The sequence below is a fragment of the Ictalurus punctatus genome, chromosome 22 (assembly GCF_001660625.3).
Source record: "Ictalurus punctatus breed USDA103 chromosome 22, Coco_2.0, whole genome shotgun sequence".
NCBI classification, from domain to species: domain Eukaryota; kingdom Metazoa; phylum Chordata; class Actinopteri; order Siluriformes; family Ictaluridae; genus Ictalurus; species Ictalurus punctatus.
In genome coordinates, this window is record NC_030437.2 from 3,951,193 (window position 1) to 3,970,000 (window position 18,808).

Genomic DNA, 18,808 nt, shown 5'->3' on the forward strand with positions numbered 1-18,808 from the left:
TTGGATCAATTTAAAAAATCTAATCAGTTCATCTGCTGGTTACAACAAAGAATTCCATATAAATCCTTCAAACATTCAACCACTTGTTCTTCACACTCAGACGAGAGACGCATGGACAACTCGAAAACATAATGCCTCCGCAGCCGGGCGGAGGCATAATAAAAAAATCATGTGAAAATAAATTATTCATGAACGATGACCAATCACATGTGGAAAATTAAACCATGTTCAAAAAATCTGGAAAAATAAATAGAGTGTAAAAGTCATGAGAAAATTAATTGCATGTGTAAAATTGCATGTGAAATATAAATCATGCGAAAAGAAATTCATCATGCATGGGAAAATAAAGAACTTGTGGAAAAAAATCATATGGGAAAATAAATGATTCATGGAAAAAAAACCCTGTGAAATATAAAACCACAAGTGAAAATAAATGATTCATATGCAAAAATCACGTGAAAAATTATATTTAAAAAAAATCAGGTGTAAATCAGTGGTCTCAGTCTTCAGGTGAAATTTTACTCGGCCTTGTCTCTGCCTACGAAGACTCAAAATATTTTTCCGACACCACCTAAGACCATAACATCAAATTCATGAACATCATCTTTGTCATGTACCCAATACAGTACAAAACATAAATGTCTGTCTGCATGTGTTGTTATATAGCGCCTATACATTTCAAGTTTCAAAATACTTCATCTTCGAATATTTAATGTAATACAGCACACATATTTGTAATGCACAGCTGTATTTGCTCTCAGAAAGTTGAACGAGCTTAAACAAATTCGGATGTTTAAGGCATTTTATTTACCTCATGCATGCTCCCTAAGAGACTGGTACAATGTCCAAGGTGTCCCCGGCCTTGTGCCCCATGCCCCTTGGGATAGGCTCCAGGTTCCCCGCAACCCAGTAAGGATAAGTGGTAGAGAAAATGGATGGATTGATGGGATGCTCCCTAAGAATGGGTTATGCTTAACCTGTCCTATGTATGTCCTATGTACTTCTAAGTAGATATTTTAATTCGTTCCAAAGAAATTTCATGTAAGGTAAGGAAGATACTACACCCAGTGAAATAACACATCTGAGCATCTGGTCTTGAGCATCTGACATGGACTCGGCCATGTGTGGTGTTGGTCTCTTCTCAGTTCCTCTGCCCCCTGATATACTCAGTGGTCTTCACTCGGACGCCATTGGCTATGGTCTTGGTCTTGACCCCAGCGCTATAAAAATTACATGTGAAAATAAATGATTATTGTACAAAAACCATGTTAAAATAAATGAATTGTGTGAAAAAGTGTCTAAAAACCACAGGTCAAGTTGATGTGACATTTTCGTAGGGTTCCTGACATTATGAACCAGCTGGCCCCGTTCCAATACATCCAAGAAGCCATGTCCTCTTCCATTTGATTTCACACACAGTGTGTGGAATTGACGTCAGTGTGAACTGTGTGAATAAAAAAAAACATTAAAAAGTTATCTCAACTATTTCACTTGACAATGTGAGAGGCATGTGATTCATTCCAGCTATGTAATCAATTTTGAAGAGTGACAGTACTGACTCTGCAGTTGCTCTAATATTCCCCGTTTAGTTGATGAAAGACTTATTGACTAGCTAATGAGCTGAACTGGGTGTGTCAGGACGAGGAAATCTCTGAAGTGCGTAATACTTCGAGCTTCCTGTAGGGGAATCTACTTCGCATATGAATTGGTTTGTATCCGGACAGGAAAGAACCTAAAGATTACACTGTGCATTACGAAACCTCACATAAGTGCTCTTAACTTAGTCATGTGCATTTGCTTGACGTAATGCTTCCAGATACTGTATGTATGCACTCTTACCACTCTTATTAAGCATGTTTTTAAAAAGACAAGACGTGAAGTGAGGTGGTAAAGAGGGAGGGACCTGGCTCGAATGAAAGCAAGCAAGGCACTGAATAAGGAACAGTGAGGAAGAGATAGCGAGCAGAGAGAGGCTGGGCGAGGGGTGGAGAAGCAATGAAAACAAATCCGGGGAAACTCAACCCTGTGTGTATGTGTGCGTGTGTGCAGAAACTGCAGTGCTTGTAAGTGCATGTAGATTTAAAAAAATAAAAAAATAAAATCATGCCTTTGCAACACTGTAACATGAAAGAGCCATAACACACATCACTGCCTAAACAAACAAGGCACTTCCAAGGAACGGCTGCTTGTAGAAGTTAAATTTAGTATGTAAGAAGATACCGAAGCCACACTGTTATGTTGTTATCATAACTGGTTATGACAAAAACATGTATATGGAATTATGCTTTTTTCCATTTAAGGCCAAAGTCCAAATGTAACTGCAGAATTTATTATGTGTAGGTATTTGACTTTTATGGGCTTAGATGGTGATAGTCAACATTTCTGTTTAGCAGACAAGCAACAAAATATGTCAGGGGTTTTTTCTTAATCACAGATAAAATGCCTGTCTTACATAGTAGGTATGAAATGATCGTACTGGAGTCTTCTTAAGATTGTTATCAATGAAGGAACTAGCTGTGCTACAAAGTCAAAACAGCACTAGCTTGGTTGGTTTTATCACATGCCTTCAGTGTGACTTGGACCCATCATCAGTGATGTAATCTAGGGTCATCAAGTGTTTTGGTCTTTCAACATCAGACATCCTTGCCCAGGCGATCCAGCTGGGGGTGGTCTGGGTCTGGTTTGTGTCCAAGCCAGGTATGCAACTTGTCCTTCAGAATCGCAAACATGTCTAACACAAATGCAGCCATCCAAACTTCCCCAGTGACTAAGGCTGTAGCAAGCCCCACTGGCACTTTAAAAACATGCTCAACACCACTGGTTCAATATGACTTTCTCATGCGGCAAAAACATGTCTATCTAACATAAACTGGTTGACAGCGCAGATGTTTATAGCTAGCTCATATAAGTGAATAGCAACTACAGGGTTTCCACTTTCCCACAAGATGTGAATGCATCTAAAGGACCCTTGTTTAGTGTAAAATAAAATAAAAATCTCCCACACATTTAGCTAGCTAGCTATAATAATGTGACATCACAAACAGGTACTTTTGAGATACAATACTGTGAACATGTAACCCACGAATAGAGGCGTATAAAAGGTCTTGGGAAGATCTGCTGAGGTGGAATCTAATCAGTTAGTCCTCCTCCCTAGTCGATCCCATTACCCCTTCCTGTTTGTGCATTTAGTAAATATGGGGTATACCCTGTTAATCAACATGTATATTATAGCAGTCTGTTTCCACTGAAAGAAAAATATGTTATCCAAATTATATGCAAAAAGGTTCTGAAGGCACACACAATGACCACATGTTGAAGGGGAACTATTTGAGGCACCTGACTCTGACATACAGATTAAAAAATTGCAGTCCGAGAGTTCAATGCAGCCACGAGAGAGAGAGAGAGAGAGAGAGAGAGAGAGAGAGAGAGAGAGAGAGAGAGACAAAGACAGGGAGTGTTATTGATTAATATCTCCTTTGTTATATACAAAGCAAACCAGGATGCTAGGATGCATCATGGTGGAAGTGATCATTCCCCAAATGATGGATAATGTCTCAAGAAAAAACATACCCACCATCTCAGAAACAGGCCAAAACTAGTTTAACTAGATTGTTGTTCTTAAACTGTACTCCCTGCGCTCGCTCTCTCTCTCTCTCACACACACACACACACACACACACACACACACACACACACACACACACTTTCCCTGGAACACCTGCACTTTTTGCCTGCTGTCTCAGGTTACGCCGCCTAAGAGGAATCCAATACACAAAGAAATTGAAAAGCAACTGGGTTAACCCTTATGTTCTGGGTTACAACTGGTTATGTTTTAATCCAAAAGAGGAATGATGAGAGAAACATGGACTTGGAACAAGCTCAATATATGTCAATCATATTTATATTACCAATATTATGTTCATTTTAGACATGAGAGTATCAAGGAGACAGACACACACACACACACGCACACACAAAATGCTTCTTCATGAAAAGTCTATCACACACCCTCCGTTTCTTAATTACACACTTACCTTACCTGTGCAAACACAACCCAAAATCACAAAAGGCATTTGTGTTACACTGGTATAAACCTTTGGCTACGTAACAGGCTGTGTTAAGACATTCTTATTTGTTGCTGTATGTATGTTCTGTGATGATATAGATAAAGATAAGATGTGTTAGATTACATACATAAAGTCTAAAGAGGTATCAGGGTTAATGTGACGTTCAACTACATGATAAACAAAACATGTGGGTTCAAGGCACCAATAGCCAGGCAGTTACCTCAGCACAGGTGAAAAATAAGCTCATAACATCCTGAGGCAAGATGACACCAAACGCTGAACAGAAACCAGCTTGAATTCTGAGAAAGAAAAATGTAGGTATATCAATAGGATAGTTGACAACATAACTACAGATACACTCAGGTCCACACAGTGAATCTAGATCATTCACCTTACACCAGGCCTTTGACCATGTATCTGTAGTCACCATGCTGCCCAAAATAAAGCATTAGCATTTTCATAATTCATAATCCAAGCTGTCATTTCCCATGACCCACATACAATGGATCTGGTGGAATTTATCCTGCATTTGAAACACTTGAAGTCTCAAAATATGCTGATGATTTGCTCATTACTGATTTCATCTCAAAAAATGTTTTGTTTGGCATGAACAGCCAACAGCTTCCTCATGTCTGAATCGCTGAAATTCTTCAGTTTTAAACTTGTTTTCAAGTTTAAAAGTGGTCATTTAAAAAAATACCAATGTGAGAAAGATATTATCATGGGATAAAGAGCAGGATAAAGACCTCATACTCTTCCTCACAGACATTTTCATACTTTAGGACGAGTATTTAATGTTGAATTTTCGCAAAACAATTACAAGTGTCAAAGCTGTATCCTACACTTCCAGAAGATAAGCTAGACTGGAAAATGGACAAACATTTGGCTAAAAAAGTAGGTTCTGTTCATGGAAATATATACCCTTATTTGGTTTATGTATGTGCTTTAATTAACAAATAAAGTGACTTTATCCTTTTTATGTGCCCAAAAGTGAAAGTATCTGTTTATAGCACTGCCCAACCACAATATTCTCTCAGAAAAGTCCCTAATTTCCACATCTCACAGCTTCAAACTCCCCTATATTTTTCATGTTTTAGGACAAATGTTCATTTTCATTTTATCTCAACAGCCGATTAATGGCAAGTTGATCATTAGCAGGAAATCACATTTAATGTAAAAGTCAATCTACCCTACTTCAAGTTCATTTAATCAATCTATAGTATCCACAAAACCAGAATATAACCATTTCAATAGTCCAGAGCCTAACTACTGTATATTGTGAATGTCTGGATACAGTACAGCAGGGGCTTGGTTTAGCATAGTCCAGTTTATTTAACTCATTCATTGTTTGGAAATCACAACACACCATTATCAAAGTTATATTTATTATTGAGTTCCTATAATTATTAGCCTATTTGACTTGAGTTGAATGAGTTTGATGTACTGTTCCCTCTGAGCACCATCCAAGTTATGCACAATCATGCACATCTGATGACGCTCCCATGCAGATAAAATAAAGTGCTTCTTGAATGGCGATACAAAAATGCATATAAAAATGTGCTAGTCAATGTACCATTTCACACTTTCATGTTATGAATGTGGCAGCATAAGCAGTAGTGTTTCTAAGCTTCCTGTGAGAGTGTGAACAATGGCAGCAAATACAGTACAGCTCGCAAACACTGCAACAGCCCTAAATGCACAAATAATTCATACTTGACCTTTCACTCGTTCCCACCGAATGTGTTTGTGAGAAAGAAATGGCTTTGTGCTAGCCATTTGTGCTTTATGGCTTTGTGCTCGCCCGTCTGGATGAGGGCGAGCATTTTAAGATTTTAAGAAGCAGCATAAATGTCAGAAGCCAGCATTTCAAACAATCTGACTACTCAACAGCATTTGGCCATAACTTCAACAACTCTGACAATCACCTGTTAAAGTCTTTTTAGCACTTGAAAGACCAGACAGGGGCAGAGCAGCCACAATCTGCATGACTCATGGAAACATTGGTTTCATCCCAACCTCAATAAAAATAATCTCAAAAACCTTGGACGATGGAAAGCTCGGCTTGCTGCCAATAAATAGCCAAGATATTTTTGTAGATATTTAAATAATAAACCTAATATTTGAATAGTTGATAATGTTTAGAGGGGGTCTGTGAAATTTAATTTACTGTTAATTGGTCCCTAAGTGCCTGCAAACATTTGAGAACTCCTGTGTTATGAATGCAATGGCAAAAAACAGTAAGACTCTTGATTTTGTAAGAGATAGATTTGACGTCATAACTGAACCAGTTCCAACACTGATTGCCTAAACAACATCATGATTAAAAAAAGAAGGTGTCAGTAAGCTTCATTGCCAGTGTGATATGACCTTCATAAAATATTGGCCCAAATAAAATATTTCATAACAGACTGCGTGATGACGTCTTATGTCATATTGTACGATGAAGATCCTCTAACGATAGACTTATGATTAAAGATGTTCTGCGTACGTCATCAATCAGCGTGCCCCAGGATCCCGCAGAAAATGGGGTCACATACAGAAATGTAAAAAAAGGATATTGGTGTAATAAGGATATTTTTGTTCGGTTTATGTCTCTGTATTGCCAGTACGTTATTTGGATGTGAGATTCACATCGTCCTATCCCTTAGTCCTTATCCGTGGCGTTTAATCGATCAGAAGCGCCCAAACTCTGAGATTTTAATAACAACATCTCTAACACAACTTTCTCATCAACTATCTGTTTGAAAGCCACCTCTTTTCCATGATGCAGCTACCCAGCGTAGTACATTTCTTACGCAAGGTTTAACCACAAAAGTCTTGCATTAGTCATCAGTACATACGTGGTAAATGGATTTCTTTGCTTTACTCACGTTTCCGCTCCGCGTGACCAATAGGGAGCCGACTCAGCGATGTGACGTGAAACTCCGCCCCCTTTTGACTAAAGAAGGAAACAAACAGCGTAAGAAAAGAAGGGAAGATCGAGGAAAGGACAAGAGACCAGAGGAGTTAATTTATCGCTGTCTTCGACACAAAGCCCTCGGACATACTATATAATAATAACAAAAAGGAGTAAAGCTTGATAAATTTCGACAATACCTGCCTTGATTTGTTTATTTTATTATTATTTTTTTAAACCAACATCGATTATAAGTTGAAAATCGACCGAGGTAAGTGTGATGTGTTTATTTTGTTTAAAGATATAATCTTGAGTGACTGAATGAGAAGCTTGATTTGCTGACGTGTATTAAACAGGTTAGACATTCAGAGAGAAGATTATAACGCACTACAGCGTGTTTAATGTTTACCGCTGAATATATTGTATATCAATATTTTATATATAATATATATATATAGGGTATTTTTCCACGGGTGGGTCCTGGTAGAGACAAAAGTCAACTAGTTCCTATCACCACCATTACAAATAATTGGACGTGACTTGCTTGGGCAAAACACAACACAACACAACACAGGACAGGACATGAAGAGCTGGGGGTTAGCTGGTTAGCTAACTGCCTAGCAGATTGATCCGTGTTGACATTGGACTGTCCTCGAAATGTGTTCTTTAACCTATGTATAGTTTTAAAGTCCTGTGGTTCTAGTGCGAGGTGTGCGTCGTGATGAAAAGCTCGTCTGCTACCTAATCCTCTTATTGTCTATTGTTTTGTTCGGTTAGTTAGCTAAAGGCTAACTGCTTTGTTCGACAAAAAGAAGACGGGTTTGGTTTAAACAAAACCATCTGTTTAGAGACATTTAGCTGTAGACAACCTGACCAAACCAGTTTTTTTTGTTTGTTTGACGCTAGTATTAGTCAACTAGCGAGTTTACTCCAGACTGGAAGGAAGTGATATTGAAACAAAGAAGAAGGAAAAAAAAAGTCGAGGCGTTTCAATAACCAGTTCCACTAATAGTACAAATAACTAGTGTTGATATCATTTTGTCTTCTTCTTTTTTTGGTACATGTTATATATACACCACATTCTCAGTTCGGTTTTTTTTTTGTTGTTGTTTGTTACCATTTGTAGTGTCAGGTGTCTCCTTACCGAGTTGCTAAGCAAACCTGGCTGGCGTTTCATTCAGTTAGCTATAAACAAACACCAAACATTAACCTCGCTAGCTAACCCTAGCTCTTCGCTTTTCTTGTCACAGATAAAATAAAGCTGTCGGGGCGGTTTGTTCACCCACATCTGGCGTCTGAATGGTGTAATATTTCGAAATGAACGCCTTTCGGTCGAGAAGAATCGCCTGAGGATTCTCAGAATCTCAGGCTTCTGAGGAGAATTGTTATTCGTCACTCTGACAGGAGATATTTCCTGCGCGTGGACAGCCGAGAAGCGCTCGCGTGAAGAGGTTGTTTTTGTGTGTGTGGACCGTCATAATTTAAATAAACAAACTTAATAAACCTCAAGAGATATAGTCGCGGTTTCCCCACCACACGACTCATATTTACTTCATGTGAAACTCGTGTGATATGAAGTGCCCCTTATCGCCGTTCAAGCGCATCATTTTGTGTTAAGGCTGGGCAATACGACCAAAAATGTGACATCACGGTAGTCACGATACTCCCCAGTCCAATCCAGTCCAGTCCAATCCAGTCCAGTCCAATCCAGTCCAGTGAAATGTTGCCATCTCTTACCAGGGGAAAGTAGTTACCCACAACTGCATGAAAAACAACAACAACGTGTAAATTGAACATAATTAACACACATCTTTGTAGACATACATTAACATACAGATTTTACAACACGGGGAAAGCATGTAAATATATGGACTTTCTTTAAATATTTCTTCAAGATATTTAAGGAAGCTTTTTTTTTTATTCTTTATAAAATGAAGGGATTTTAAAAAAAGTAAGTTTAATTCTCTTTTTTTTTTTAAGATGGGAGAAGGATGGAATACCATTTGGGAAAGTAGCTAAGGCATGCTCAGAGAGTCGCTAGAATACATGGTTTAATTTGCATACTGCTTATAAATCATGGTTATTGGTGTATCCCAGCTCTTAATGAAGTTGGGGAAAGCCATCCCTGCTGAAAAACACAATAGAAACCATCATAGAATTTGTAATTGTTATAATGGAAATTGTATTGGTTTTAATGGAAAAGGCAATGGTCTCTGTGGGTCTCTATTGGTCATTTGATGCCTTATGGCATGTTATGTCTAGTGGATACCATTAAGAACCAGTAATGGTTTTAATGGTTAGATGATGGTTTGTAATTTTATTTGTTGTGATGGTTTCTACTGTTTTTTTTTTTTTTTTTTTTTTTCAGCAGGAACAATAAGGCAACCCCTGGGACAGTGAGGGTTAAAGTTCTCGCTCAAGGGCCCAACAGTGGCAACTTGAACCCGTGACATTCTGATTAGTAACCCAGAGCCTTAACCATTGAGCCAATACTGTCTTAAAGCTTAAATCATTTATTTCTTATTATAAGGAGCCCTCTTTGGTCATGGCACCACAGACTAAACATTTGCACATCTACAAAATACTATACGTTATGAAGAACGCAGACAAAACGAAACAGTCACAGTGAGTAGTCATGAAGGAAACTTGTGATCCCTTGAATTGTTAATATCATTAAAAGTGTGTTTAAAACAAACAAAAAAACAGCGATTGGTCATGGGGAACCATGTTGATCAGTGATCACTCAACTCGTAGATCAGCAGCTGTGATGTGAGCCGTATCGAGTTCAAGACAGGCACTAAAATCCGCAAAAAGTCATTGGATTTGTTGCTAGGCTCGTTTTTTTAAAATTTTTTATTAAGTAACAAAAGGGGTCTAAAAAGTTCCCAGATATCGCAGCAAAGTCTCTTAAGTTGGCAGCGCTGTACACGAGTCCCAGTGTTGGAATTTTATTCAGAGGAAGATCGGAAAATCGCCAGATGCGGTCATGGGTCATTATCATTTGCATATCAAAGCAAGTTGGATGAAAAAGGAAGATTTTCTGAAGAGGGAGTAGAGTTTCATCAGAATAGAATATCGATATTCCACAGTGCAGTTGAATTCTTGAATCGGATTGGTCTGACTGTAGTGTTTGCTGTAGTTCAAATGATAAATTCATTTTACTGCACATGTTCAAAAATGCTCTCGTTTCTATAGTAACGACTCATTCACAGGGACATGTGGCAGCCGAGGTACATAATCTTAGACTAATAATAAATGGCTTACAATGTGCCATCATTTAACTAACAAATACATGATCGTTGACCTTTTCTGTAAAGAGACATTTATTTAACTTTTATGGAAGGAGGCACTAGTGTCAGTACTTTGTAACAGTCAGTTTTTCAACATAACATGGAGGAAAGGACAGCGGTCTGGGTTTTTGGACAAATTGTAGGTTTTTGTCTCATTAAAAATTCAAGAGAGGAATAAATGAGGCTGGTCAGAGGTGGTCATAGCTGTTATAACGTAAATAATAACGGGACGTAACTTGCCTTGCAGACATTCCACAACTGTTACTGTAAATGTTACTGTAAATAGTTAAAAAGCATGATCTATCATTCATTAATGAATTCAAAATTGTAATTAGTACATCGCTGTCAGTAAATCACTGAGGAATGTAAGACTTTGGGACGTGATTGGCCTTTGGGAACAGTGATGATCAGTGATTGGTCATTAGTATAATAGGTTCACATACAGCTCAGTCAGGCTTTACACTCTGGTGGTGAGTCGACCGAACCTGATCACTCAACTCATATAAGCAACCGCTGTGATGTGCGCTGGAGAGCCATATTGAGTGCAGGACAGTTGCTGACGTCTGCTGATTTATTAGATCTGTTGAAAGAAAAGAAGTTTAAAACCTGATAAGAGGAAATAATTTGCATAACACAACAAAGTAATGTGTAAACAGCACCCATCATTCAGTTTGGGGGGGGGGGGGCTCATGGCTTTTCATAAGCTTTGTGTTCTGCTAGCAGTGTACGAGGGGAACAAACATAGTACGACTGAAGCCATTCTTATGAAACATATTGTGCTTTTCACGTTGGGACAAAGAAGCAGCAAAACTATTGAAACTGCATATACTGCACTGTAGAAAAGTATATGAAAACAAAAAACCCAAAAGAAAAAAAAAAAAAAACACCCTTTCAATTATTTTGCAATTGGGGGAAACAATGCACGCAAATAGTTTGGCATTGGATAACGTCCAATTAGTTTCTGTGAAGTTTAACAGCGTTGCACTTTATAGCACTTATTAACGCTGTTAATCAGCGTTGTAGACACAAGTACAGACACACAGTACTGAAAGTGTGTTTCGACCTGCTCTCTCTTAACCGTGCTCCGATGTCTCTCACCCTTCAATCCTATATGACGTTTAATAAAATCATTTAACGAATTCAGATTACACAGCGCAAACGTACATTGTCGGCCCACTCGTAGGTCACCTCAGCTGCCATGTTAAACTTGCTATTATTCAGGCAGGTTCTTGACCTAGATTCTAAACTACACGATGAAGGATGTGGTGTCCAGTCTGGCTAAAGTAAAACAAATGTGTCCTAATTACGAACATGTTTACAGGAACACCGTGATTCGAGAGCGCTTAGTCACCTCAGGGAAACGGTCGATCTTGAATTTAATTAGCACCAAAAGAAGCGAAGCTAGATCAAATCAGCTGCTTCGTGGCCGTAAATATTCATCACCAAACCATGTCTTTACGGAAAGGTTTGAATCGCTCTCGCATACGTTTTAGACTAGTTTATACACCAGATTCTTTTCAATTAAATCTGAGCCACAAAGCACGTAAAGGAACTTAGACTATTGTATTTACAGTTTGAGTCTCCATGTCATGACGCACTATACATTTTACTGCTAATTTTACCCATAATCTTATCCTATAGTGTTTCAGTGAAGAATAAAACACCCAGGTTGTGCTGTTATAGGAAAATAATCACTGATTGGGTGGTGTGATTACGTTTAGCGTCCACAAAATAAGTTAGTTGCTTACATTACTTGCTTTATAGCTATAAACATTCATTGCCTCTCTTTTTTTTTTTTCGCTTCCTCCCTCTGGAATTACTAACAACTGTTAATATTGAACCAGGCGTTAATGTCAATGGTTTATTCTGTATTAACTTCGTATTCGTTACTAGCCTTTAAAGTTTGACATAAGTTATATTATATTATATTATATTATATTATATTATATTATATTATATTATATTATACATACATATCTTTCCCACAACTTTAACCAGAGAATTAAAAAAAAAAACAAAATTTCCAGCAGCAATGGCCCAGGAGACCAATCAGAGCCCGGTTCCCATCCTGTGCACCATGGGCTGCGGTTTCTACGGCAACCCCAGGACTAGTGGCATGTGCTCTGTGTGCTACAAGGAACACCTGAGTCGACAGCAGAGTAGCGATCGCAGCCCAGTGAGCCCTCTGGGTAAGTCGCACAGCAAAAATGACAAAGCCTTACTCCTCTTATTCCTTCCTGAGGGTGACGACGCTGCTGGAAAAACTGACTCGTCCGATTTACGAGCTTGATTTAAAACGTCATGGCGTTAGAACGATGATTTGCATCAGGAACGAATGTGCCCTGCTCATATAAAGCTTTGTTTTTCGTTACTGTGTTTACCCTGCTCTCCTGACTCAACTAATTGGATCAGTAATAAAATCCCAAGGAGGTTAAAAGAACCAGGATTAGGAAGGTGCTAAAGTCTGGGCCGTGAAAGTATACTATGTGCTACGGATGTCTGTGTATTCTAAATCAGTGGTCACAAACCCTCTTCATTCAGATCTACCTTCCTGCAGGTTTCATCTCCAACCAAAATCTAACACACCTGTTTTAGCTGACCAAGAACTTCTTGAGGCGTGAATCTTATTTGTATTCTTATTGGTTGAGAGCTTAAGGAGTAAAATTAGCCATGGGAGGGATGGTCTATTCATTCTTCCCTGTCGATCACAGTGATGCTAACCAAATTGTGCGTGTCTGTGAGCTCATGTATGTGGAAGAGGGACGATAGCTTCTGTTCTTTACATCCCTTTTCTGGTCTCTTCGCATAGCGGAAGCCGTTTATAAGAAGCAGCTTTGACCATTTGTGTTTAGAGTACCTCAGGCCAATTATTTAAGATATACGGCTGTTTTAAGGCTGCTGTTTGTGGTTAGTCAGATGTGTGCTTTCCTTCCCGGAGCAGCAGGCAGTCCTTCATCGGACACGTCGGCCATGCAGAGACTAGAAGGCCTAAACAAAGCGGAGGCGACCTGCGCAGAATCGACATCAGAGTGAGTTTCTCTTTGTTCGGTTGTGGGTGTATGTACACCTCCATGTGCAATTTAATTCATTCCTGTGCTGTGTTCCTGCTGCAGAGCCTCTGTTTAATTGGTGCATTCAAGTACAAAACACACCCGCCTGCCTGCCTGTATATGTCTGTCTGCCTTTTCTTTTATCGGCTCCTACGAAATTCTTTCTTTATTATTTGTTTTTGTTCGTTCTGTCTTTCGTCGTTTCGCCACCTGCCAAGTACACAAAAATTGCCAAATAAACATGTCGAATTTTGATATTTTTTTTATTGTTACACTTTAAGAGAAGACATTTTATAGATGTAATTTATCCACAGAAAAAAAAAATCTGAAAATGACGTCACGACAATATGACGCAAATGGAGATGGCACTATGCCACCTTTTTTTCTTTTTCTCATAACGAAACCTTGAGTATCTAATACCAATACTCGTCTGATGTTTTCTTTAGAAACTGCTAAGCTTTTTAAAAAAAAAAAAAAAAATTTAACTAATGACCTTCATAATTAAACACTTTCCTACAAAAAAGCACTTGCATTGTTAATATAATATATGTAATAGTGTAAAGTATAAATATAATAAAATCAGTCCCCACTTCCTGTCGTTTCTCCTGGTGAATGTGTCTGACTTCTACTTGTTTCTGCTTCTGCCTTCTGTTTCTTGGGGGGGGGGGGGGGTGTACGTACGTTATGGGCTTTGCGGCCTGTGACTGTGAGGAGCGTCATGTTATGGTCAGGTGCTTTGCGCCTTTGTGAGCAGCTGTGGGTGTGTGAGTATCACAAGTCAGCGGAAAATACTGTGCTGTTTCCTCAGAGACATGTCTGCCGCAGTCTCCCTGCCCGTCACACAACAGATGACGGAGATGAGCATTTCCAGAGAGGAGAAGAGCCCATCTCCTAAATCGAACAAAGTGGAAGCAGGTAATGTGCATATGCACAATGTAAATAATAATACATATTTATATAGTGCTTTTCAGTAAACAACAAAGGGTTACATTAAGTTTAACAAAAAAAAAAAAAAAAAAAAAAACAGATACACAAGTGCTCCAGTTATAGGGGAAGTGTGAATATCCACACTGGTGTAGCTGTCTGTAGCAAAAGGAACCCACTGGCCCTCATCCTTGTTACTGCGTGACGTCAGCCCGTCAACAGAGTCTGTTCGCTCGTGTAAACAGAAGAGTTCAGTTAGTGCTCTCCTCCAAGCATGTTCAGCTGTCCCATAATGTTGCATCAGCTGCAGTTTGAAAAGATCTAGTGCCACTCAGAAAAGGTCGTGGGTCGTGTTCCTCTCAAGTTTTCTTTCTCATGTCGATTTTCTCGACACCGTCACCCCTGGCTTCCTCATTAGGGATCCAAGACTTCTACCTGCAAAGCTGCTTAGTGACACTGTCTTTAGTATAAAGCGCTATGCGAATAAAATTGAATTGAATTCAACATGAAGTCTGTTGGAGGAAGCACGCCTTAACCCTCGGCCCTCTGGGCCGCTAGCGTTCGTGCGATAGAGGGAGAATTAGATAATGGAGAGAAAAATCGGCAACATGGTGAAGCGCATATCAGGTGAAGTAAAAAGTAATTGCCCACCACTTCACTTCAGATCTTTGTACATTGTCTGGGTAAAACTGAGTGCATTAATGTCCTCAGCACTGTTTCAGGAAGCTTTATTTGTACTAAAGATTAAAGATACGTTTAAGCGGGTTTAACATTAAACAGTAGGTTCATGTGTTGCTTTGTTAGGCAGTTTTAAAGTTTCAAAACCAATTTATTTTTATATTATGTCTACATTAGTTTTTTCTAGCAGACAAAATATAAACACTTTATGTCCTTATCTTTCTGTTCTCTCTCTCCGTCTCTCTCTTTCACAACCCCCCCCCCCGGGCGTTTGGGTGTGTGTATCTGCTGTGGTTTTTTTTTTTGTTGTTTTTTTTTTTGTTTTGGCACATCCCTATGAAATTGTAGCCTCATTCCAAAGCCCTCTGCCAAACTTCTCTACACATAGCACACCATATCTAAAACACATACACAGGCTGAAGGAAAACCTGTTTGTAATTATGTTTGTGGACTTCCTGCTCCCACAGTCGTTAGCCAGCCCACTTCCTCCTGCTCGCCCCTCAGTGATGTGGCGAAGAGTCCAGACTCCAGCAAGCCCAAAAAGAACCGCTGCTTCACCTGCCGCAAGAGGGTCGGCCTCACAGGTGAGCATTCCCTAAAGAATCATTAGCATTTAAGGCAAGATACTACAAATCAATAGTGTGTATATAATATCACTGTTGTTGAAAAAACTATAGATGTCACAATAAATTTTTGCCTGTTGATTTGCAGTGTACTTTTTACATTGGACCTACATCAAAAGTGTCCATTTGTTTATACAAATGAGGCTAATTTAATATGCGTAGAATTTTGCATACTGACTTTTTTTTTTGATGTCATTTAATGACAATTTTCCGAACGAAATCCAACAGTAATATTGTCAGAGTTGCAAGGAATGCGATTTTCACTAGTGGACACAAACTATAAAATAAAACATGTTGAGTTTTGATCTTTTTTTATCGCTACCATTTAAGAGAAGACACCAACAACAGACAAACCAGCCATGTCTCTCTTTATAAGTAAACATTTCCAGCAACAGAAATATATCATTTGTCCCAATTCCAGGCTTTGCCATTTGTTACAGGGTCAGATATCCGATGTTTGAGCCACCGTTTTGCTGTTATAGGCCGGATACCTGATCCTCATGGGTGCCAACTCTAGATACAAATATTCTCAGTGACCAGGAGATTAATATAGATTTCAGTATTATTCACACTCCCAGTTATGTATTATGTGGTGTTGAATAACACCACATAACACCACGGAGTAATATTGTTAACACTACTACTACTACTACTACTACTACTACTACTAATAATAATAATAATAATAATAATAATAATACGTATTTGTTGCAGGTTTTGACTGTAGGTGCGGCCAGCTCTTCTGCGGCATCCATCGCTACTCGGACAAGCACAACTGCACATATGACTACAAAGCCGAGGCGGCCGCCAAAATCCGCAAAGAAAACCCTGTGGTGGTGGCCGACAAGATCCAGAGAATATAAAGCAAAGCGTAAAGCATGGAAAGAGAAGTGTTGAGCTAAAACGGATATCGGATAAACGGACATGTGTTTTTCTATTACGAGAAAGAAGACGAGGGGAAAAGCAATCGTACTGTGTGTGACTCCCATGCATTAATTACCGTTTGGTTCTAGGTATTACATTATTATTGTGTTTTTCTTTGACGCTCTCGCCTGCTGTGCCAGCTCTTTGCCATAGTTCAGTTTAGGTTTGTAGATCAAGGTGCCGTTTCAGGGAACCGTTAATCCTACTTTTCATTTAGTTATGAGCTTTGGTCACTTGACAGTGACTTCCTTTGCTCGTTCTTTCAGCTCCTGATTAGGTTTAGGATCGAAATAATATTCCCACAAACGACTCAACTGTATACAAAAGGAGAAAACCGAGGTTACATGTTGTGTTCATGAGATCGTTTCAGGATACGATCCAGCATTGCGATCTCATTTATATATCAAGCTGATATTGATATTAAGTATTGGATCGTTGCTTTCCTAGAAATCGCATGGTTTGCCAAAACGAGGTTGTGCAATTTAGCGTTGTGAGCAAGACGTTCTCGGACACTTGGGGTTTTTTGTTTGTTTGTTTGTTTTTGGTGCGCTGTTCTGCAGTTGTTTCCTTCCAGTCGGGATTAGCAGACAGTTTTATACCTTATTTTCTTCCTTGATGCTCCACTCGAGCCTGCTTACTAAAGGTCAAACAGATCGACTTCCCACCTAGGCTGCCTGTCGGTCATCAATCATTCATCTTTTTGTTCCCCCCCCATAACAATTTCATAATGTGAACATGCTACTGTGACCCACTGGTGGATGTCGATCCGAAGGCGTTAGTGTTGTCGTTCTAGCTTCTTTCACAGCACATGAGCTCACAGCCGTGTGGCCATTATTATAACAGATACCACGGGGTTGTGTTTGTTGTTTTATCATTTGAGTGAAGTTATTTAGGCATTTATTTGGTGTTTGTGAATGTGTGTATGTGTGAGTGAAAGAGAGAGAAGCAGTCCTTCCTGAGTCAGTTACGTTTGGACATTTGAAGCTCGACAAAGGGATCAGTGTTTTGTTAAATGTGAGTGTGAGCGCTGGCACCCATAACTGAACTCCTCTTTGTATGTGTGTGTGTGTGCGCGCGTGTGTGCGTGCGTACGTGTGTTCTCTCTGTGATGGTTCCGGGAGTGTCGAAACTGTACGTATCTGTTTTGAGTTTTAATTTCAGCTATTAGTTATATGCAAATTTGTACAAAAGAAAACCTGTTCATATTTATGTATTGCATTTAATCCTTTTACTTGCCATTAATGCAAAAAATAGTATTGTAAATAAAAATGTACAGAATAAAAAAAAACCCACCAGACTGTTGAGTTTTGCTTTGTAGCCCGTTTTATTCATATTAAATGTATAGTGTATATGGTCAGTATAGAGTGCGTGTGTGTGCGTGTGTGTGCGTGTGTGTGCGTGTGTGTGCGTGTGTGTGCGTGTGTGTGCGTGTGTGTGCGTGTGTGTGCGTGTGTGTGCGCGTGCGTGTGCGTGTGTGTGCGTGCGTGTGTGTGCGTGCGTGTGTGCGTGCGTGCGTGCGTGCGTGTGCGTGCGTGTGTGTGTGTGCGTGCGTGTGTGTGTGTGCATGTGTGTGCGTGCGTGTGCGTGTGTGTGCGTAATAGATGTATATACAGACCTGCATGTGAATTATACTGTCATAGAAATTTGTATTATTATTATTATTATTATTATTATTATTTCTACTACAGGATACTGATCTAAGATTGGTTTTGCTATTTCATACAAATTGTATTATTGCAGGATGCGCCCACATTTTGCTGTATTTTATTTATTTATTTTTTTTAAATAAGATAGTCTTTAAAAAAAGCTTACACTGACACTACACACACAATATTGAGAGATGATATTTCTCCATCTTGCTATGGTTCCTGCTCATCCTCTTTCCTTTCATTTTTATAAAAGGGGTGGGTGCTTGATAGATATACTTGTTAAAATGTCAATCGGGTGTAGGTAAAGTGCTATAACCTGCCATCTCTGTGTGTAACACATGAACATTACCGTTAGCCGTAATCAAGGCTACTGAAGTGTTCTTTAGATCATTTGTATTGTGGGACTAGGTGTGCAATATGACTAAATGCTGATTATTCAGCTGTGTGAGGAATAAAACACTTTATAGGAAAATAATCAGCAACTGTGTGGCTGTGGAGCCGTGTTATCATCCTAAATTTGATTATTTTCCTATAACTGCTTGTCCCGAAGTGTTTTATTCAGGGTCTTATCACAAACATTAAAGCAGCTGTGTACAGTCTTTTTATGCCTCTGACACTGGGTGGCTAAGGTATTAAGATTTTGGGATGTCACCGCTTCTATCCAAGATTCTTACTGAAAGAGTGCCGTGGTTTGTAGGATTTTCTAT

At 39.1% G+C, this 18,808-nt stretch overlaps 1 protein-coding gene and 1 long non-coding RNA gene across 6 annotated transcripts; one reads left to right on the forward strand and one right to left on the reverse strand.

The window, feature by feature from the left end:
• Positions 1-37: 37 nt before the first annotated feature.
• Positions 38-8,331, reverse strand: LOC108255776 (uncharacterized). Of its 3 annotated transcripts, none has more exons than XR_008393199.1 (6): positions 8,250-8,331; positions 6,938-7,005; positions 4,288-4,366; positions 1,348-1,444; positions 812-1,220; positions 38-571 (listed from the first exon to the last, which is right to left on the reverse strand). It is a non-coding gene; the product is annotated as an uncharacterized LOC108255776 (long non-coding RNA). The 3 variants fall into 3 exon arrangements; XR_001810171.3 differs by lacking the exon at positions 8,250-8,331 and adding an exon at positions 8,108-8,198; XR_001810172.3 differs by lacking the exon at positions 8,250-8,331 and adding an exon at positions 8,108-8,198 and having other exon boundaries at positions 1,307-1,444.
• zfand5a (zinc finger, AN1-type domain 5a) lies at positions 7,016-17,754 on the forward strand. Of its 3 annotated transcripts, none has more exons than XM_017451977.3 (6): positions 7,016-7,234; positions 12,252-12,442; positions 13,195-13,282; positions 14,112-14,218; positions 15,373-15,489; positions 16,243-17,754. In XM_017451977.3, exons 2-6 carry the CDS (start codon positions 12,286-12,288, stop codon positions 16,389-16,391), a joined length of 618 nt encoding a protein of 205 aa, XP_017307466.1. In that variant the 5' UTR covers positions 7,016-7,234; positions 12,252-12,285; the 3' UTR covers positions 16,392-17,754. The 3 variants fall into 3 exon arrangements, with proteins under 3 accessions (XP_017307466.1, XP_017307465.1, XP_017307463.1); XM_017451976.3 differs by having other exon boundaries at positions 7,017-7,234; positions 12,281-12,442; XM_017451974.3 differs by having other exon boundaries at positions 7,017-7,234; positions 12,284-12,442.
• The last annotated feature ends 1,054 nt before the right edge of the window (positions 17,755-18,808 follow it).

Bases quoted from the DNA above. Each gene is read 5' to 3' on its own strand.
- zfand5a (XM_017451977.3), top strand. From the start codon at position 12,286: ATGGCCCAGGAGACCAATCAGAGCCCGGTTCCCATCCTGTGCACCATG. The intron at 12,443-13,194 runs GTAAGTCGCACA...TTCCCGGAGCAG, and splicing joins CAGCCCAGTGAGCCCTCTGG to CAGGCAGTCCTTCATCGGAC. The intron at 15,490-16,242 runs GTGAGCATTCCC...TATTTGTTGCAG, and splicing joins CAAGAGGGTCGGCCTCACAG to GTTTTGACTGTAGGTGCGGC.